The sequence below is a fragment of the Bactrocera tryoni genome, chromosome 1 (genome assembly GCF_016617805.1).
Source record: "Bactrocera tryoni isolate S06 chromosome 1, CSIRO_BtryS06_freeze2, whole genome shotgun sequence".
Classification (NCBI taxonomy): Eukaryota; Metazoa; Arthropoda; class Insecta; order Diptera; family Tephritidae; genus Bactrocera; species Bactrocera tryoni.
The window spans coordinates 4,035,472-4,058,380 of record NC_052499.1 but is presented as its reverse complement, the minus strand read 5'-3'; the positions used below and the strand labels follow the sequence as shown (position 1 = coordinate 4,058,380).

Here is a 22,909-nt window from a genome sequence, read left to right as displayed (position 1 = left end):
TAAAGTACTGCTTTATATAATTAAAGGCCATAAATTAAGGGAAAGTGTAAACGAAAAGTGTAAATAAAAAAAAAAGAACATTATTAGCAGTAAAAACAACTGGTAAAATAATAGTGTTAATATTCTATATGCTTACATATGTATGTACATATATTGAATATATAAATGTTATATAGGAATAAAAAAAATATTGTGTTTACAGTATTTTGAACTCAACGGTATGACTTAAGCCATTAGCAATACAACTTGAGGTTAGGTACCTTCGTCGGTGAAGTTCCGCGATAAAATTATGAACTGTTTTAACAAATAAGATAATTTGATATTCAAAAGTTGTGGGTTTAAAATAAAGTTTATAGTAGATGTATTCAATGCACAACATTCATGTGTTTGTTCCGTAAAACTTAAAAGTCGAAGACAATTATTTTCTAAACAGGTTTTATTGCTTATGAATCTATAAAAAACATAATGTGCTGAAATAAATAATATTTTTTTTTACAAACGTTAATATTTTTTTTTTTTAAATAATTTTGTACTTATTTTGAAACATGTTTGTTGAATATCTGTACATATGTATGTATATTGTATTCGTTGCACCCTTATGATAAAATATTGGGTCCTGGAATGTGATATTTCTAAACTTTCAACCTACTTCAGTAAATATTTTATCTTTTAAACGATTTATGACTGGTCACCTAATTGATAAAAATTGTTATTGATTTATTGCAACACGTAATTGTGTGTTTATTCATTTACTATTCTTTTATTTTATTTAATTTCACAGCCGCAACACTTGGCACATAACATCCCATATAGTATACATATGCATATTCGTATTTATCTATCTATTTACAATATATCTATATGCATACAAAAGTTCTATGTATTTGTTTGCTTTGTGCGTCGCAATAGTTTCTTGCCTCGCACGTTATTTTTATGCTTTCCTACTTGACGCAGTCAATCAACCAGCAAGCCATTCTACTATTTTGTAGCCGGCATAGAACTGGCTTTTACTGGGTGATATTCTAGATGCGTATGCGCCTAATGTATTATTTCTGTCTGTGGTTCATTTGACAATTATTTTGTACTAGTCTATCAGATCACATAGAGTACTCCTGCTTTTTCTGAGTATTATCTGATTTTTTTTTGCTGCTGGTCGTTGTATGTATATACGAATTTTATACATACATATATTAATTTGGCACAATTTTCTTAATTTCTTTTAAATTTGCATTTGAATTGTAAGCAAAACATGTGCCATATTTTTTTGTTGGTTTCTATTGTTTGTTTTGTCACCTTCATTTCGTGTTTCTGTTGCCCGAAAAGTCTGACAGCCGGCAAGCCACGAGTCTGCCACCCACCAATATTAATTACCACAACCAGAACTTTGGCAGCAATATATTTTTTAATTGCGTATTCCTTTTCTGTCGCTTTTTAAGTGTTAATTTTTCGAGAAACTCGTGCATAAATTGTTCGTTAATAAAAACATATTTTTTCATTAATATTACATGCCAAGATACTTATGTTGGTGTATTACACATCGGTGCGTGTTATTTATATGTTCGGGTGTAGCTGTTGTCCGCTCGTGTGCGGCATTAGCGGCGTTTTCCGCTGTCAGAAGCAACACGCGCTTATTTGGAGAAGTAAATATTGTATGTGCTCAAATACGTCAGTTGCTGCTATATTTTTGACTAATAATTAATTATAAAAGATTTCCCATTTTTTATGTCTGCTGACGTGATTTTCTTTTGTCATTTACAAACATACATTTCTATATATTTATTTTCTAGGTATTTAATTATGAATACACGTGATTTTTAACACATTGTCATGCGTGTTTCATCCTACGTGTACGTATACATATGTATATCGGTCTGAAATTTTTCCCAACAAGCTGCTTATTTGTCGGAATCGCCGATATCGGACCAATATACATATATACATATGTAAATCAAAATTGCCATACAAATTATTGGAACAAAATCAAGACTTAAAGAAAGCCTTTATATTTGACAATATATCTTAATAAAATTTGGCATGAATTGTGGTTGTTGTAGCCGTAGAAAACATTCCTGCAGTAATTTCGAGGCATGGTGCCGAGTTGACAGACCTTGGCCGTATAATAATCCCGGTCCGTTCCGCCTACTTAGACCCGACTATTGTGTGAACGGCATGATTTATGGTGTAAGGCAACCTCTGAACATATTTATCAGATAGGACTACTATACTATATATTAGCTTACATAAATAGTCGCCTATCAAAATCGCGCTATATGTAGTTATTTTTATACCCTTTTATGATACATTATAAGAAATGCCCCTGTGTGGGGCGTTACAGCATCGGTGCAACTAGAGTTAAGTTTTTCTTGTCTTATTACACTTTTGTTGTTATTGTCGTTGTCATTTTGACGACTAGGTTGTTCTCAAGTGACCACGCTAGACATGACCTTGGCTATATCTACATACATACATACATGCATTGGCATATGTATACATTAACATTTTTTGCTGACTTTTATTATCATTATTACTTGGTATGGTTGTTTGTTTTGATTGTCTCTTATAATAGACTCATATCTTGAATATTTTGTACATATTGTGTTTGTTGCTGCTTTGTAGATATGTATGCACATATAAGCACTTAGTTTGTGTTTTGTCTCCGCCATTTCGGCTTGAAATACTCACAGCGCAATTGTTTTATGTGTTTCTTTCCTCCCCTTGCTCTCAAGTTGACTTAAGTTTGCTATTGCAGTTTCTCATTTTATCCCCGCTTTATCACTTGATTTGCTCTTTCCAATCTCTCTTTTATGGTTATTTTATTTGAGCTTATGAAAACATGCGCATTTGATTCTTTCTCAATTTTAACTTTCTTGTTTGCATTTCTAAATACAAAATCATAATATTTCTGTTTGAGCTTATGTTCCGATTTCAATAACGGAGTAAAATTATTAGTTAATAGCTGATGATGAGCCCATGAAATTTCAATTTGTATAAATAAATAAGGAATGCACTTTAAATGTCTTCTATCATTATTCTTAATTGAGATGCACTCACGGGTGCAAGTTTAAACCGTACTAAACTGGATTATTTAAGATATACCTGCATATGTGCGTTTGTAGGCTTGTAGATATACATATGTACATATGTATGTATTTATTTATATTTTATTTCAATTTTGTGTTTTTTTTTTGCACTTGTGGTTGCGCAATTAGAAATTTGAAAGCTCTTCGTAATTTTGGCAATCTTACGTAATTGTATTTGTCGTTCTTGCTATTTTTGGTTATCTATTTTGATTAACTTTATAAATATAAAAAACGAACTTATTGTTTGTATATTTTTTGCTGTACAGTTATTTTATCTACGTTTATTTAGGAAAATACGTTATTTCAGATATAATTACTTTTGAAACTTGTTTTCTTTAGTGAACGTACATATTTAAAAAAAACCCCAGGGCTTCAATACTGTCGTGCACTTTCTTTATCTGCTATTAATACTTTTAAATATTTTTAAGTTCCGTGTTTCTAAAATTTTTTGAAATGTTATATTTCTAATCAGTTATTCTACATAGACACTATTTTTTCTTAAAATCATTTACATGACTTTGTTTATCTACACAAATTTATTCGATTACTTCCTTGTATGTGGTACGTGCAAGTCTAGTTGTTTATTTTTCCATTCTGGTAACTTCCTCTATGAGCTTCGCTACATGCTTGAGTTCTCTTTATTTTATTTTTCAGTTCTCTTATTGCTAGCCAGTTTTACTCTTGGCTGTTTTTTACTCTTTTTATACTTTTTACTATAAAATAAGTTTTAGGCTGCAATTTTTTATTTAGATATGCTTCAGAAATATAATTATAAATTTTTTTTAGTAAGAATAAAATACTTGAAAACATTAATTACATATACATATTTAATAAAAAGTTATTTTATTAAAACGTAAAAATATTTTTATTGCAATATTTTTTTTTTTTTTTTTATATTTTTCAAGTTTTTTTCGTTATATAAATTTTATTAAATGTTTTTTTTACCAAATCTAATTAAAAGTTTATTTTTTCAATAAACATGTATCTTTATAATTTTTTATATTTACATTTTTTTTAACTCTGTACATATTACCTTTAATAAATATATTTGCTTAAAAGTAATTTTTAAATAATATTTTTACTTTTTAATAAAGTAAGATTAGTATGTCAATTATTAATTTAAATAGCCCTTCCTATCGGTTTATTAACTTTATTTATTATACTAAACAAAATTAAAGTAATTGTAGAGATAATAAATAAATATTTACTTTTTAATAAAAATATTACTTTTTATAGTATTATGTTTTTTAATAGTTTTTTTTTTTATATTTCTTATTTACATATTTTATTAAAAATATTTTTCAACTTTGTTTTTATGAAAAAAAATATATTAAATATTTTTTTGTTTTACAAAATCTATTGAATTGACTGCTTTTAAATTTTTTTTTATATTATCTTATAACTTTATGAGATTATATGAAGCCCCTAATTATCTATATTTTATACCTTTATTTCCTTTTTTATTATTTAGTTGCTTTCCAGTATTTAGAATTTACTTTTCTTTTCGTAATTCGAATTTATGTACTTTTCTTTTCATAATTTTTATTCTAAAAAATTAGTATTTGCTGGCTGGCTACGCTATCTTATAGCATAAAGCACTTATTTACATATTAGACACAAGCAAAGCAATCGCCACACTCCGATTTTTTCAATTTATTTTTCTATTTTTTTTAAGACTTTCGCTTTAAATTTAAATGCAAATAGACCCAATTGCCGTTGCCGCGGCGAAATCTCTGCGCAGTTCTTAATTTTTGCCCATTCTAAAATCCTATGTATACATATGTAGTTCCCCTATTTAATTTGTTTTAATGTTTACACTTTGTCTCGTTACGCAACAAAAACAATATGGAAAGTATCTAAAACAATTGACTATTTCAAGTGAAACTAAGTTTTTCCTAAAAATATACATACATATTTTGTATATACAAAGTACATATGTACTTATGTATGTAGCCATTTGATGTGCGCAGATGATCGTGTGCCCACGACGATGCCACGCGAATTGGCAAAGCATGTGTTTTAATCAAATTTTGCTGTTAAATGTATCTTTTTTCGCGTACGTTATGTGTATACGCTACAATATTTTCTAGCATGAAAAGGAGAAAAAACGTGCTGCCGCAAATTCTATTATATTGAAATTTACATATTTTTGCATTGAACGCACAATTGCTTGTATTGTTCGAAATGTGAGGTTAGTTTTGCGCCGGCTGGGTGACATGTGCGTCTATATATCATTCTTAATAGTTTTGTTGTAAAAACTGCAATTAAATCTTATTCTAATTTTTGTGAAAACGCACTTTTGAGGTTAGAATTGTTATACTAAGCAATTCGCAATTACAAATATTTATTTGGTTGAGTCTTTTTTGTGCTCTAATCTTTTAAGTGTGTGTCTGTTAAGTATTTCTTGTGTTTGCACTTTTATTGGTGATTAATTTTATGCTTGTTTACGCCAAAATTTTATCAAATAAATCGCAAAAACCACCTTCATTAACCCATTTCCAATAATAACGTCTGTGTTTGTGCTTTTTAACAATTTTGTTTTTATATTTTCTTTCGGTTTACTCTCTTCTTGCACTCCACTTCATGCGCAATTAATTACGAAGCACTTACATACATATGTATGCATGTACCTTACCTAACCTCTTCAATAAAAACAAATGTTTGTCCTCCAAGTCGTCGCCGGTTGTCAAACAAGCATAAATACTGATTAGTGCGCCACTATAAAAATAGCGTAGAAAAAATTGATAACGCTTATCAGCTGTGCCGTTTATGACACAAACCTCTGCATATAAACATAGGTACATGCAAACATACATACTTTTCATTATACATTGCATATGTATATGTACCATACATAAGTGCTTTGTATGTACAAACATATTTTGTTTTGTATCTAATCATTGACTTGGGTCGTCTGTCTGTCGGTCTGTCTGCCAGAATGCTTGCTAGATTGCATGTATACTATTGTTTTTGTAATTGTTGCGTCAATATTAACGTTGTTTAGCATTAAAGTAATAATTTTATTTTACTTGAGTTCAAAAAGGCTCGACTCATTAGCGTTATTTACCGATTCCGATTCCTTCAATACACGCCAAAGCACCACATCTCACTGTCTGTCTAAGTACGAAAGTAAATACTTTTCTACTCACATGTATGTATGTGTGTATGCCTATAGATTATTTGCAATATTTTCAATTATAATCATTGTGCCATATGCGTCATGGAAACGTTAATATTCTGCATGTGTTTTGTCTATCGCGCGACTGCCAACCAATTGTAAATAGTCGCTTTCATATCTTCATAAATATATTTATAACTTTGAAGGCAAATAAACAATACCCTATAAAGTAGGTGTGCATTTACACATATACTATATTTTTTTTATTTATTTGTGTTATTTATAGTCGGTTTCCGATTAGTTGCATTGAAAATATATTCATTATACACTTTGTAATTAAGTATCTGTAAATTTAATTGAAAAAGTGGTATAAAACAAAATTTGTAAAAAACAACTTTTATATGACAAACCACACCCAATACATATTCAATGTGTAGATTTCCATATTTTCTAGATTAAAAAATATTTTACAGCAAAGTTTTCTCAACAAAAAATCATACTCAATTTTCGAAGGTGGCAAGTCTGAAGAATTCGGTGGGGTAAGTGCTACCTACCATTCAAGCTGTAAATCATTGTGTGTATTATTCAGGTGGAACACTAACCTTTTTTTATGGATCAATTCCTCTGCTGTTTGAGTGCATCACTTAATTTGTCCAGCTGATCACAATACACTTTAAAATTAAGCGTGGAATTGTCGTGCAAAAGCTCAAAATAAACGGTCTCTTTGAAATCACACTAAACAGTTTTTGGTGACTAACGGCCTTCGAAGTGGTTTGACCTGGTTCATCCTTTTTATGCCATGATATCTAGCACTTTACATTCTTGTAAACAGCTTACATGTGGTCCCAGTAACATTGCGCTTCAAAAACGAATCACTTTTTTGATGTTTGATAACCAAATCACAGTCGTTAATGTGACGAAGTAAATGCCGTTTCGTAAGACATGAGGAATCCATAGGTCAAGTTTCGAAATTTCACGTGCTTGTGAACGGTCGCTTTAGACAAATTTAATATTTTAGCGATCTCTCGAGTTTTTATTCGACGTTTTGCATCGACCAAAGACTTTATTTTATCCACATTGGGCTAGAAATTGAAATTTTTAACCTTTTGATAGTAAAACAGTAAAATTTGCCGAAAATGCTGTTTCCGATCTTGCATTTTCGATAGGATATCAAACAAAAACTAGAAGATCTATTTTTTTTAAGTTTTCAATTAAAAAAAAATTTTTTTAATTTTTTAATTAAAAAAAACAAATAAAAAAAAAACAATTTAAAAAACCATATGTTTTTAAATTTTTCAATTTAAAAAACCAAAAAATTATTATTTTTTTAATTTTCCGATAAAGGTTGTATGAAAAAAGTGTTGTTGATTTTTTTTTCATTTGCAATGAGTTTATTTCTATTATTATTAAGATAAAGAGAGGATATTTAAAGAAAAATACATATCTAAAGTGAAAATTTAATTCAAAACAAATGTTCAAGCCGATTACTATTTACTGTTTCATTAAAATCGGCTCAATCTGACTTTTGCGCAGTTAGCATAGAATTTTGAATTCTATTTAATTTGGATTTTTCTCTCCGATGATTCCTATCAGAATTTCACTTTCCGGCGAGATCGTCAGCGTTGCTGATCGGCCTTGGCGGTATGCAAAATTCCTTATCACCGCATGCTTATATTAAAATCATTATTTGTTTGATAATAACAAATATTTTCTTCATTAAAATTCTAAAGTACTTAAACAAATATTTGCTACTGTCTACTGTACATATGTATACGCAAGTCTGTATGTAGTAAGTAGTGTTTGTTATCATTTGCAAGGCATTCAAAAGACCTTAAAACACATACCTGCAAATATCCGTGCCATCGGGTGAGAAAAAACCCAACGAGCAAGTTGAAAAAAAATAATACATTTTCTTAATTCTTTTGGCAACACTTGCTTTCTTTTTTCACTCGCCTTGTCATACTATTATTAAATATTTTATCACTTTGGCACAGTTGGCACACAATGAAACCACACACGAGCCTAAGCGGTGTGAGCAGATATGGTAAATAAAGGACACATAATACACCTATATATGTATATGCAGTACATATTTACACATATGTATGTTCGTGTGTGGATGCTAAATACAGTTTAAATAAAAAATTTAACTCGTCTCGTGTATGCGAAATTTTAGTTCGTTATTCGTCGAACTGGTACTGTATATACATACATACTATGTACATACATATGTACATATGTGTGTATATATGTAGATACATTGTATAAATATATATTAAATTTGTGTACGAAGAGCACATGAACATTTACGTTTATCTCTCATATATAAGAAGAAAGATTAAGAAAAAGCAACAATAAGCAAAAAATTCGAATCTTGTTTGATTAAATTTGCAAATTTAATTTGCATAGTGTGAGTAAAGTTGTTGTTATTGTTATATATTTATTTATATTTTTTTGTTAGTGACTGGCTAGTGTTCACCCTACAGAATTAATTTCGAAAAAATTTGCGGCGCAATAAGCAAATTTATTTGAATACCGAACTCACCTTACCGCAGTCACACAGAAATACATATGTATGTATAGTATGTACATACTTATGTACATACCTACCCACATATGGACATATGTACAACAAAACTTACATTTCTATACCTTCTTTGGTTATTGTTATTGCTTTATTGTTGTAAATAAGCGTATGTATGTAAATAAGTGGTTGGGTGAGTCTTTTTTCGCTGTATACTTATACTCTATTTCTTCGTGTATTATTCACACATTTTATTAGCGCTTTAGATCTTTCTTCTTCTTTCAACTATACACACACACACACTTAAATATTCACTTGAGAATGCTGTTCAGCGCCACAAACGCGGCTTGAATGGTAAACATCGCTCGCTGGCGTTAAGCTTAGAAAATAGCGTCGCAATTGCTTTTGTTGTCGGTCGCGCTGACTCATCTAGCCGGCTGTCAGACCGCCTGTAAGGGCGACAGGTGAGAAAGTCAAGTTGAAATGCCGGCTTTTCGTTATAAGTTATGTTTTTACACGTATTCTTTGTTGAATTTTCTCCAGCTATTCAGATCTTTCGTTTTATGTCGCGAGCTTGAGCCCTTTGGTGTAATTGTTATTTTTGCACTTTTGTATTAAAATGCAAAGTGGATCGTTTTATTAATTGTTGAGCCATTTCCCTGTTTTTTCTTAGAACGTTATTGTAAACATTTGTATATATTTTTTATACACATAAGACAGGAAACATGCTGGATATTCTTTATTTGTATATAAAAATGGAATTGCAATCAGCCATATTTTTATATAAACAAATAAGTTGCATATAGTTAAAGTTACTTTCTAAGGCTATAAGTATTTGTGAATATATTTTTATGGTTTAATTTTAATTGTGTTAATTGTTGCTTACTTAATTTTTAAATTCGTTTCATTATTAACTATATTGGGTGGTCGAAAAAGTCTTTTCGTATTTCTAATCAAAGATTCACTTATTTTTTTATTTATATATATATTATATTATTTTAAGAAATAATAAATAAATAAACAAATATGTACCATTCTGATCGACTATTTTTTGCCATTTCCATCAGTGTAAAACTTTCATCAGTATAAATCGAAATTTCCAGAAGGGAAGCGAGCGAACCATTGTTGTGCTACACGAACTGATACAGCATCGTCTCCGTAAACTTCACAAATTTTATTGGTGGCTAGCGAGGCATTCTTGCCTTTTTATAAGAATTTCAAAATATAGCGAATTTTTTTCTTATTTTCACTCCGTTTTGATAAGCTGTAACTTTTTTTCAACTTCCCCGTATTTTTTTTTTTGGTTAAATGAAGCTTAAATTCTCACCTTTCCAAAATTGTATGGTATGATACAATATGATTGGGAGCACTGGATATATACGACTGCAACGACATCTATTGACAAAATACGAAAATACTTTTTCGACTACCCAATATAAGTATTTTTTATGTATGCAGCTGTTTTTTTTTATAATTTCGCTGACATGTTGTGACTTTATTTTATTTTTTAAATTTTCTTTGTTATGCATTATTTTTTATATTTAAATATTTTTCTTTGTCAAATATTTTTTTTCTGCAAAAATTCACGTCAAAGTCACTTAAATATATAAATTAAAAATTTCAAAGGTCATTTTTTGTATATTTTGTATTATAATGTATGAATATGTATAAAGACGACTATTAGTTGTGTAGTGAGTTTTTCTAGGCCTAATAAGCTTTAACGAATTCAGCAGAGTTGAATGCCTAAAAACAGTTACTATTTTAGCAATAATACTATTTTTACTACTGCTTAATGATGGCTACATAACATAACATAAACTTAAAAGGGTAAAGTGCATACAAAATTAGCTCAATAAATGCTCGGCTACTTTTTAGCACTTCAAACTTTATTTTTATTGAGTATATTACAAGCTTTTAACATATGTAAGTAAAAAATGTACGCTTGTTTTGATCTTTTCGTGCTTACAAGTTTACATTTTAAATTTTTTTATTTAATTTGTTTATTTTAATATATTATACTTTTTATTTATTTTATTATTTTTCTTATTTTTTAATTTTTTCATTTATTTTTTTTCTTTTTTTGTTTTTTTCACTCTTTCCTTGCCACTTGGCGTCCAACGAACTGCGTAATTTAATTTATAATCATAGCACATAATTTAAAAACAAGCACAAAAACAACAAAAACCCCCACATCACATGAATAATGAAACCAGAAACATTGCAAGATCGTTGCATGCATAAATATGTAGGTTTGTTTTTTGTAAATATGTATAGAGTTCACTGCTGGACAACGACTGCGATCAACTACAATAGCAGCAACAAATAAGAAAAAAATGAAAAAAAAATATTGACCACAATGTTGTTATTTTGCTTTATGCGCTTTATAAGTGCAACCATGCGTAGATATGAGTGCGTACAGATTAGTTCATACATATGTACATATGCACATGTACTAGTTCATTATACATATGATTAAGTGCATATGTATATTATATTTCTCATTTCATAGTTTTTCGCGCTGCCGGCAAATTAGCAGGTTTCTGTTTTTGTTATTGCTGATATTTGTTATTTGTGCCGGCTTTTCGCCATTGCAACGCCTTTACATCACATGATTAATGTTTTCTTTTTGAATTTAACAAAGTTAAGTGGATTGCATTCAAGTGATAAGAAATTATTCTGTTGAAATATATTCGTCTAATTCTGCTTCAGCAGCGTAAATCATTCATTTTATATTTTGTTTATTTCTAAACATTGTAATTTCAATTTTTTCTTGTAAGTAAATACTTTAAAGCTTTGTTTTTATTATTTTCTTTTAATTTTTTTTCTTTTTTAATTACTTATTTTTATTTTTTTGATTCACATTTTTTTTTATTATTTATTCTATGTTTAATCAATAAACTTTTTTTTTTGTTTTTAATGTATTTTATTTATTATTTATTTTTGGTTTTTATTATTTACACATATTTTTTAAATTCACGAATTTGTTTTTATTTACTCGATTTTATTTTTTTTGATTCTCTTTTTAATTATTTATTCTTTTTTTAATTAATTAGTTTTTACTGCATTCTATTTTTTATTTATTATTTATTTTGGTTTTTTATTATTTATCTTTTTTCAATTTTTATTATTATTTTTTTTTAATTATATGTTTATATGTTTTGTGCAGAAACTGCGAATTTTACAATAACAAATGTCGTAAAACGTCAACAGCACGAAAGTTCATATCGAAATTTGTTGAATTTTTCTATTTGGTAATTATCCCACAGGAATGTTTACACAGCAGGCAACGCGGGGCTATTTATATTAATTGCGTTGTAAATTTGTTAAAAAATGGATATGTATGTATGTATATATCGATATGTGTGGAGTTTGCCTTGCAAGCTCATGCGGTTTTGAATATACAAGTATCTTTAATTTTCTGCTGATAAAAATTGTAAAAATATCCAATACGAGATAAAGGGAAAACTCGAAATGTAAAGTGATTAATTTATATTAAATTTATAATGCCTTTAGCAACGATAAAAAATGCGTCCTTATTCACATTTTTCTACTCTGTAACATAAATCAACATACACATCACATATACATACATACAAACATATGTAATAAAACATATGCAAATAAAAAAACAAAAATATTTTTATTTTTTACAAAGATAAATAAGTTGCTGCCTATCAATTTGTTTTTATCTTGAGTAAATATATGCATAACTACTATATGGATTTATGTGTATGTACATATGTATATAAAGTTCAATTAAATGTTCGAAATAAGCGCACGAGCCAGCAGAAAAGCGTAGAAACCGGCAAAGTGCGTCAATAGTAGCAAAACGACGCAAAGTTTCCATTTTTATTTTTACTTCATCTCTGTAATTTAATTTGGCAATAAACATTTATTTTTGTTTTTGCATCGCTTATAAGTGTATGCATGTACATATGTACTTACAGGTTTTTTTTTTCGTTTTGCACTGCTAAGTATTTCAGTTGCGTATAAGTTCACGTTGTTTTGTTGAGCAAAAAATGTGAATGAGGCGAAATTCATTAAAATTCACTTGTATTTCTTGCGCCAAGAGCGTGCCTTATAACAACCACCCACCCCGCGACACATAAAACACACATGAAAATTTTTGCAAAGTTGCAGACGTGTATTTCAAGTAAACTAAACATTCCATCAATCAATTAATGCGTTCTATTCAATTCATATACATATGTACATATACATATGTATATTTTGTTGTGGGTAAATTAATTTGTTTGTGAAAATCGTTAGTATCTTCAACTTTTTTAATTTATAAATAATATGTTAGTTACATTTTTCTTTTCTGCTTCTGAGTGTATAAATAACCGACAATCAGACGCAACAACGAGTACAAAATTTGTGCCGTGCGGCGTGAAAAAAATTTTGAATAAAGAAATGAAAATTTTTATTGTATGAAAAAATTGAATTTATTAGTCTAAGTAGCTCCTAAATGTAGGCAATGCTTTATAAGTTAACGAAAATAAGTTGCTATAGCCTGCACTAATAAAAATAATAATTATTCCTCACATAAAAGCCATACAATTATGGCTTATTATTATTAGAAAGATTATATGCTTTTATTTTATCAAAAAAACGTTTTTTTTTGTATCATATTTACACGCTAGTTTTTTCTTAAGTAATTTTTACTAAATTAAATTTAAAAAAACAAAATTTGTTCAATATTTTTTTCATTAGCGCTGTTACACAAGTATTAAGTAATTTTGTGAACTTATTATCCTAACTAATATTAGTAATTATCACAGTTATGTAAAGTATTTTGCATATCGACAATTTCGTGAATACTCAAGCGGCAGCAAATGTGAAATGAAAACGTGATTTTTGTTCTACGAGAATATATAAATAGGAGGGTAATAAATGAAAAGAAACTATGCAGCAGAATATATAAAAATCTACACTAAAAAATCGAAACATATTACAAAGAAATTAAATAAAAAATAAATAAAACGCTTTACATTATTTAAAATTTTAAATAATTTAATAAAAGGTGGTTGGAGTACCATTTTTCAAACAAATCCATTTTTTTTGATATTTTGTATATGCTTTGATTTAGAAACTAACTTTTTAAATATGGTACAATTTATACAATAAAATACTGTATGAAAAGTGAAATGTTCGCATATTGCAGCAAAGAAATGCGCACAAACCGAAGATAAAATGAACAAAACCATGTCGTAATTTCATTTTCAGCTAAACAAACTTGTGTACTGCGCCGTGGCTTGCCTTGTCTGCACACAAAATTCCTTGTCGATCATTTGCCTTCCTAGAAAGTCTTCGCATTTCAGTTACAAGTGAAATTGCACTCATTTTCTTGTTGTAAATGTGTTATAAATGTTTTTTCTACTAAATTTCAAATCGCCCCGCCCCCACCCTCAGTAAAAATTAACGCGTAATGCATTACAACAAACAAATGCACCTAGACATATACTTTTAGCTATGAGGTATTTTCGTTTTGATTACGCGCTCTTCTGCGTACACAAACGTACATACATATGTATGTATGTAAGTATGTTTAAGTTTAAATTAGTTTAAAGCTGAGAAAAAGTACTATAATTAAATTAAACACATCCTAAATGAATTACATATAATTATTTGTTTTTATTTTTTGTTTGTTCTGCAGGCGGCCATAATGAAATTACACGCTATAGCAGCGAAGATGTTTCGGGCAACGAGTCCAGCGAGGCGCCGAAAATGACGGAAATCGAACGTCAGGCGGAACTCAATCGCCACAAGGAGGAAATGCAAAAGAAGCGGCGCAAGAAGAAACGCACCAGTTCCTCATTGCATTCGTCAACATTTCAAGGTGAGCTATTGTTATTATTATTGTTATAGAGATTTTTATTAATAAAACTATTTACATATCTTAGCTGCATTCGCATATCATAATTATAAAAATTTGTAGTTTTTTCTTAAAATGTTTTAAAAGAGTATTTGTAATTTTTATACCTTAAGCAATGGTTTCCAGAACGAAAATGTCGGTCGGGAACCTTACGAAATATATATACAAGTATAAATAATCAGTTTGTTGAGCTAAGTCGTTTTAGCCATGTTCGTCTGTCTCTATATATGCAAGTTATTCCCTCAGTTTTTGAGATATTGATATGAAATTTTACACACACGCTTTTCTCCCCAAAGAAGTTGCTTATTTGTCGTCGAAATACAAAACTGAATGAACAAAATCAAGTTATTGCTTGGACAACTTTTTCACTTGCGAAGTTATCTTCAAGAAATTTGGTATAAATTGCCCTCCAAGGCAATGGTAAAAGCTCCAAGGATATGGTTCGTCAGCATAAAGCTGTTATGCAAACTGCTAGATCAAAATCAAGTCCTTGTACGGAATAATTTGTCTACTTAGGTAGGTGCAACCGAAGTTAACATTTACTCTTTTTTTTTTACTTATTTTCAACACAAAGTTGGAGTCAAAAAACCGTATTTCGGGTAGTGATGGGTTAATTTTTCGCCTTCCACCAGCTGTTGTCTATTAGCTGACGCTTAAAACGTCAGTGACATTTAAATACAATACCCTTAAATTGAACATGTCTATACTTAAGTGCTGACGGTGTAGATTTTTTGCTCTGTCCACAGACTCAGTTTAGATTAAAAATTAATAATTTAAAATAAAATGCGCAGCAACACACCATTTCCATGGCATTCACTGCGTTTTCCTTACTCACCATGTCCCTAGCAGATCTCTACACAATGTGTTGGTATGTATGTATGCACATACCGGTCGGTACTTTACACACAATATTTCCGAAATATGTATGCGAGGCTAAAAATAATTTCAGAAATAAAACAAACAAACTCAAAAACAAAAATAAAAAGTAGAAGACATTGTAAGCTTTTGTTTTCATTAGAGGTGTGCGTGCCTCGGTGAAAATGGCACAAGGCGAATGCATGCGTAATTCGGGCGTTATGTATACAAAGAAAAATTATTGGAAAACTCAAAACAAAAGCACAAAAACACGCAAAATAATTAAATCATTGCACTGCCACGTGAATAAATTTGCTGTTTTCTTTTTTCCTTTTCCTTATTTTTAATTTGTTCTTGTATTTGCTCAATGAGCGCCAATGATTTATGCAAGTATACGCATTGTTTACACTTTAAACTCTCTAGCCGGCTATAATTTCTTATACCAAGCAAATATACATACTTATAACCATATTTTCATGCGTCCGCAGACAAACGTAGAAGCTTATTGCGCTTTGAGGGCGTTGTTGATCACGTTGTCGTGGCGGCAACGCAGGTTGTGTTACGTGTGTGGCGGCAGGCAGCGCAGCTAAATCTGCAGATCAACCTTATTTACTTATTTATTTATGTAATTAGAGAGTCATACATCAGTGTTCCTCTGCAGTTTTATGCAATCGATGATTTGTATATATGTATATCAGCACACGGTGCGCACCTTGAAGTCTATTTTTGCTTAAATGTGTGCGCTTTGGTTATTTTGCTTACAGAATTGTATAAGCTGACGGGCGAAATCCTTGGCGAAGGCGCCTACGCCTCTGTACAAACATGCGTAAACATCTACACCGATTTGGAGTATGCCGTAAAGGTTATCGATAAAATACCGGGACATGCGCGTGCGCGTGTTTTTCGCGAAGTGGAGACATTCCATCATTGTCAGGGACATCCGGGCATTTTACAATTAATTGAATTCTTCGAAGATGATGAAAAGTTTTATTTGGTTTTTGAAAAGGTATGCATAAATAGCAAGTCATAAAAACACTTTTTATTTTGAAAACTTCAATTTACACCAAATATGATTTGCAGATTAATGGCGGCCCCCTTTTAAGGCGCATTCAGGAGCAGATTTGTTTCTCAGAACATGAGGCAGCGCAGATTATCAAGGAAATTGCTTCCGGTTTGGATTTTCTGCACAAGAAAGGCATTGCACATCGTGATCTGAAGCCGGAAAATATTTTATGTGTCGATCCGGACAAATTGTGCCCGATTAAGATATGCGATTTCGATTTGGGATCGGGCATTAAATTCACCACAGACGTCTCATCGCCATCGGCAACCCCACAACTTCTAACACCAGTGAGTAGCCAGTCAGACAATTTTTTGTATAAGAATTCGCTTTAAATAATAATAAAAATTAAATGAAAAAATAATAAAAATTTTCCAATGTTTCTCTTGCAGGTCGGCAGCGCAGAATTTATGGCGCCCGAAGTTGTTGATCTATTCGTTGGCGAGGCAAATTACTATGATAAGCGTTGTGATCTGTGGTCACTTGGTGTTATCGCATATATTCTATTGTGTGGCTATCCACCATTTTCGGGCAATTGTGAAGAGGATTGTGGCTGGAATCGCGGCGAGAATTGTCGCACCTGTCAGGAGTTGCTCTTCGAGTCCATACAAGAAGGTAAGTTATAAAAAATGTGTTTTTGAAATTGTTTTATTAAATATTATTGAAAAAATAAATAAATAAATAGTAAAAATAAAATAAAAGAAAAATTGTATTTGCAAACGTATTTACAAACTTTTCTTCTTCTTTTTAAGGACGATTTTCCTTTCCCGAGGCTGAATGGGAGGATGTAAGCGAGGAGGCCAAAGATTTAATACGTGGTCTACTTGTCAAGGAAGCGCCGAAGCGTCTAAGTGCCGAAGCAGTACTAAACCATCCGTGGATCAAGTTTTCGGAGGAAGAGTGTCCGAATGATTTTAAGAAAATGGAGAATCGGCGAAAGGCGCTGCGCACACCTGGCAATATAAGGCGGTAAGTTGTGCAATTAAAAAAAAAAACAACAAACTTAAAAACTTTCAAAAAGCTTCACTTCACCTCAGCTTATGAATTGTTAAATTTGCTCTTAAACTATTAATATTTACTATTATCTCCTTCTTTTCCTTAGCAATCAATCAGCGCGCGAGATATCCCGATTCGCCGAGTCGGCAATGGCTGTGAAACGCGTGATATTACAACACTTTTCCATGCGTTACGACTACATGAAAGAGCGCCCGAACATCTATCAGCCGTCGCAAATGCAACTGGATGCCCAGAATGGCGGCGCCGGCGCGGACAGCAACAACAGTCCACCGATATTTATAAAGCCACCACCGCCACGTAGTCGCTCCATGAATAACACGTTGAGCGTCAGCAATAACCGTTCCATCTATGGCGGTCGCAATAGCAATCTGTATGCCACGCGCAATTCGAGTCGCTTCGGCAACAGCATTAATGGCGGCAAAGCGTCGAGCATCTACCAATCGGGTGCACCATCGTTCAAAACACTGAACGTACACGAAGAGGACGACGACGATGAGGAGGCGCTGGAAGCATTTGGACGGCTCGATGAGGATGAAGAGTGGGCACATGTGGGAGAGCATCAGACCGGATACTTTTCTGGCGCCAATGAAGAAGATTTAAAAGCGGAAGTAGAAGCCAGACGTAGGCAAATGGGGAATAATGCTGCAGATGAGAGTGACTACGAGGATTATCCACATCTTTGGCGTGACATGGATAATGAGGATGAGGAGGAGGAGTGTGACTTAGGTGGTGAGGTGGAAGAAACCAGCACAAATGGGCCATATGAACATGATGGCGAGTGCAGTGATAATAATACGCCCCATGACTATGACGATTACACCATACGTCCAAAATACTATCTTGATGATAATAACGAAGATAGAGAGATAGAGCTTAAATTGGACGAAGAGTTGGAGGAGAAAAATCGTTATCGTCATGGTGATTACGGTGATAATGCTATTACTAGTGATGCGGAGGATAGTTCCTGTGTTAGGGGTGATGACAAACGCAGTAAGACAACATTACTACAGGGTGCCATGCAAATTAAGGAGGGAGAGAGATCAGCCGGAGCTGAAACTGCTCTCGAGTTAAGTTTTAATAGATTACCTAATAATGAGAGTAAGGTTAATGATGAGAACGAGGAGAACGTAGAGTGGAAGAGGAGGGGCGTTGAACAGGAGCGAATGTTTGAAGTTAATGATTATGTTAATGTTGATCATAATAAGGTTAAGGTTAATGATGAACTTGAAGAAAAAGTTGCAGATGAGGCAAATAATTCCTTTGCAAAAGCAGAAATTGATGAACATGTTTTCGCGTTAGAGGAGAAAGAAAACATCGAAAAGCAAAATAAACAACAGCAAATAGATTTTGCTAACGAAACGAAAATGAATTTCAATGAAAATTCAAAAACAAATTTCAAAACTTATTATAACATCCAAGATAATAATATTGAAGCTAAGAAGAATGCTGATAATGCAAATGCTAATAACTGTATGGTTAATCGTAGCAGCAGCAGCAATAACAACAGCAGCGACGCAAGCGGCAACAAAGCGAATGAATTGTTGCTGGACGCTGGACAAAACCAACTTCCAATAAGTGATATTAATGATATAGCAATCACCAATTCAAATACAACAACAATCGCAGTTAATGCAACCAACACAACTCACACCACCAACAACAACAACAATAGTAATGTTTCGATTGTAGAAACAGAAGCCGAAACAAATATTGCAAACAAAAACATAATCGATGCAGATAATGTTACAACAACAACAAAAGAAAACGCTAAATTATTGGCTAGTATTAGTGATTTGAAAGAAACGCTACCTGAACTTAATGAGACTGCAAACATTGTTGTCGCCACGCCATTAAACGGAGTCGCCACCGATAATGCAGCGTTCAATGGAAAAAGGGGAAAATCTGCACCGCCCACCGACAATACAATCGATGGGGAGAACGGTGAAAAGGTTGACGATGGGATGGCGACTTCTACGAACGCGGTGACAACAATGCGAACGACTTTTGGCAATCAACAACAACAACAAACACAAAAACAGCTAAAACAGCAGCAGAAGCAGAAGCAGCCGCCAAAGCAAAGTCAAAAGCAGCAGCAGCAGCAGCTACAACAACAACACCAATATCAGCAACAACAACAACCACAAAATCAAAAACAACAAACTTTGATAAAATCAAAGCGTTCGCCGCGCGCGAACAAACCACAGCGTAATGTATGCTTTGCGCTGGGCAACACCGGCGGTCGCCATGTTGGCGGCGTTGATGACGATTACGATGCATATCAGAACAACAATTATGACGCCGAGCTGGAGGACGATGCTGACGAGGACGATGTCACTTACGGCAGACCACGTTCGCACAGCAACAACATCAATGCAACTGGTTATGCACGTCGTCAGCAACAATACAACAACAATCATCGACGCTACTCACAACCAACATCTGGCGGCAATAAGCAGCAGCAACAACATTCGTCCGGACAAAAAGCCGAAAATTGGCGCAACCGCGGTGGTATTCTAATAAATGGCAACAATGCCGGCAACGGTAATGGCAACGGAGACACATCGAACAACAGCTCCGGTTTAAGTGCCACGGTAGCAGCAAATAATTACCGCAATAAGTATCGCTCACAAGGTGGCGTCAATTCGCCTGGCTGGAATGTTGGTGGCGCTCAACGCAATGGCGGCCACTACTACAACGCACGCTCCGGCGGTGGCAGTTACAGTCACGTCGGCGTAAGTGGCGCCTCGCCACCATCCGATGACAGTGGCAGCGGTTCGGCAGGTGCCATACACAACTGGCGTAACGATTGCATCTACACGGGCGCACGTAATTGTGGCATGCAACAGCGACGCAGCTACCAGCATCCCACACAGCCGCGCTATTCGCCACCCACACACGATGGCAACGGCGGCAGCGTTATGCGTGCACACTTCAGCCGAAACAATCAACAACAGCCGCGCATCGGTTCAGGACGTTTCACGCATTCACCAACCGGCAGTATGTATGTGCCGCAGTCGCGCGGCGGTGCCGTCAGCGGCATATACAATAGCGGCAACGGTTTTGGTTTGGGAGGTGGCGGCTTCGGCAGTGGTTCACCACCATCACCCGGTGAGCTGGGCATTGGACTCTCACCGCCGAGCGAGAGTTTGTTAATGCAGCGACGTATGCATGTAGTAGCAGGCGCTGGGCAGCATCGCAATAATGACTTCGGTGTGGGCGATTTCTGCCAATCGGCAACAGCTAACGGTTAATAAGCGAAAAGTTTACAACATTCACATCCATCAAAACACACACATATATTATACACGAAACAAAACTTCATTCATACAAAGTGGGGCACGAAACGCTCGTTTCACGAACCTTTTGTTGTTCTTAAAACGAAACCTACTCGATTTCATTTATGTATACTTATTCAAAAATCTAAACACTATGTAACTGTAGGTGTGTGTGTGTGAGTGCAACAAGTGCGAAAAGCGTCAACGTTTAGTTAAAGTGTGGCAGCTAGAATTTTGCACATTAAAAGCGAAAGGCGGCGGCGCGTGTCTTCAAATACTTTCAAACCGTCCGCAATACTGCTTGATTGTAAATTCTCTACTTTCGATGGTGTTTTGCCCCCACTACATTTAAAACTGTAATTCACGCGCAAGCTCTAACACCTCGCAACCTTTTTGCGCTCACACATGCACCCACACCAAAATTCTGAACCTCTTTGGTTTCAAGCAGCACTTACATATGTATTTCAAAAACTACGAAAAAAAATCATATTTTTTGTACTACTCGTAATAATTTAATCTTCTTCTTTGTGTAACGGATTGCCTGATTGTTGAGCGTGTTATTCTCTAAAGCACGCTTGCCATGCACTTCGTTTATAGTTAAAGAGTCACCTTGCGTGAAAGACAACGAAAGCTCTAAGGCATGCGTCAACTCAAAATTATATGAAATTTTTTGCGATATTTTGCCAATAGTTAAAACTTACTTTTTCCCAATTTTAATTATTTACAATTACTTTAAATCACTTCCCTGAATATTTTTTCCCCATAAATACTACTATTATCTGCCGCGCTCAACATCACGCTTTCCGAAATTCCAAATACACATAATTTAGTTGTAATTACTTCATTAATACTATTAGTTCAAAATTTGTCTTATTTTCTGATACAAATGTTTATTTTGCAATGTGTTTAATTTTTTTTTGTACCTTATATTATTTCAAAGACTTCGTAACGACTGTTAAATGTAAACAAAAAACAAAAACAACAAAAAAGAAACGCAAACACCAGAGCAAACACAAAAGAAGCAAAGCACACATGTCAAGTTTGTTGTAAGATGATTAAGGATGTTGATGTTAAATATGGCTGTTACGATGGAAAAACAATGGCTTTTTGGCTCGCTTATGTAATGTGTATTATGAACGAAAATGAAAATATACAAAATAAATGTTCATATGTGCGAACACCACACACTCAACACATCTGCCACTGTGCACACTTACTTTTCTTACATAATACACATACACAAAACACATACACACACGTGCATAACCAAAACGCAAAAAAACCAAGCAAAAAAAATTGTTATGACAGTGAAAAAGCGAAGAAAAAACACTCACACATCGTACAATCCAAAAAGTCGTTCACTTTTTTTTATAAAAAAAGATATGATAATTCATATAATTTTTAATAATTATAAAACAAAACTTTTTTGCATAAAACAAAATCATAAAAAAACAGCACTGAGTTTGATTCTTTGATATTTACTGTTAACTTTACTCTTGTTGCGTAACAGAAAGTGGAGGCTTGCGAAGAGCAAAAATTGCAAATTACAGTTGCTGCAACTATAATATACACCAATTCTAACTCACTGCAATTTTTGCGTTTGCATATTGAATATATATACATATATGTACTTCGTTCTAAAATTTATTAAAAAAAAAAACAAAAAAACAATGAAATTGGTAACAAAAAAATAAAAACTATTTGTAACTTCCCGTCCCAGACGTGTAGGCATTGAAGGTTTAAGTAAAATCAAAAACAAAAAAACAAGGTTGAGCGCAGCATTTTCCTTAATAATTTGCGTTGTGCCAAGAGTTGAGCGCCTAGGCACACATTTATTTACAGTACAAAGTGTCAAATGCTAATTTTTAGGTTAAAAAATAGCTGAGGTTACGTTATTATTCACCCTTAGTTGTTTTGAAAATGCTAGTCTTCAGTGTCAATAAACGGCTATTTTCGAAATTTTTTTTAGTAAGGCTAAAAAACAAACAAAGAAACACTTTGACGCTATTGACAATGTCAAGTGAGTTTTGGCGGCTTACGCAAAACTATCTCTGAATTAACGAAAATAATTTTCAAAAAACTGAACTTATTTCTTATATATTGAT

At 32.8% G+C, this 22,909-nt stretch overlaps 1 protein-coding gene across 2 annotated transcripts in view; it reads left to right on the top strand.

The window, feature by feature from the left end:
- Positions 1–22,000, top strand: part of LOC120771718 (putative uncharacterized protein DDB_G0282133) — a 31,507-nt gene extending 9,507 nt beyond the window's left edge. For both annotated transcript variants that reach the window (XM_040099875.1, XM_040099883.1), the window contains exons 2-7: positions 14,379–14,561; positions 16,217–16,458; positions 16,533–16,802; positions 16,905–17,127; positions 17,265–17,481; positions 17,615–22,000. In XM_040099875.1, the coding sequence (XP_039955809.1) occupies positions 14,379–14,561; positions 16,217–16,458; positions 16,533–16,802; positions 16,905–17,127; positions 17,265–17,481; positions 17,615–20,780 (4,301 nt within the window). In that variant the 3' untranslated portion in view covers positions 20,781–22,000. The remainder of the gene's footprint in view (positions 1–14,378; positions 14,562–16,216; positions 16,459–16,532; positions 16,803–16,904; positions 17,128–17,264; positions 17,482–17,614) is intronic.
- The last annotated feature ends 909 nt before the right edge of the window (positions 22,001–22,909 follow it).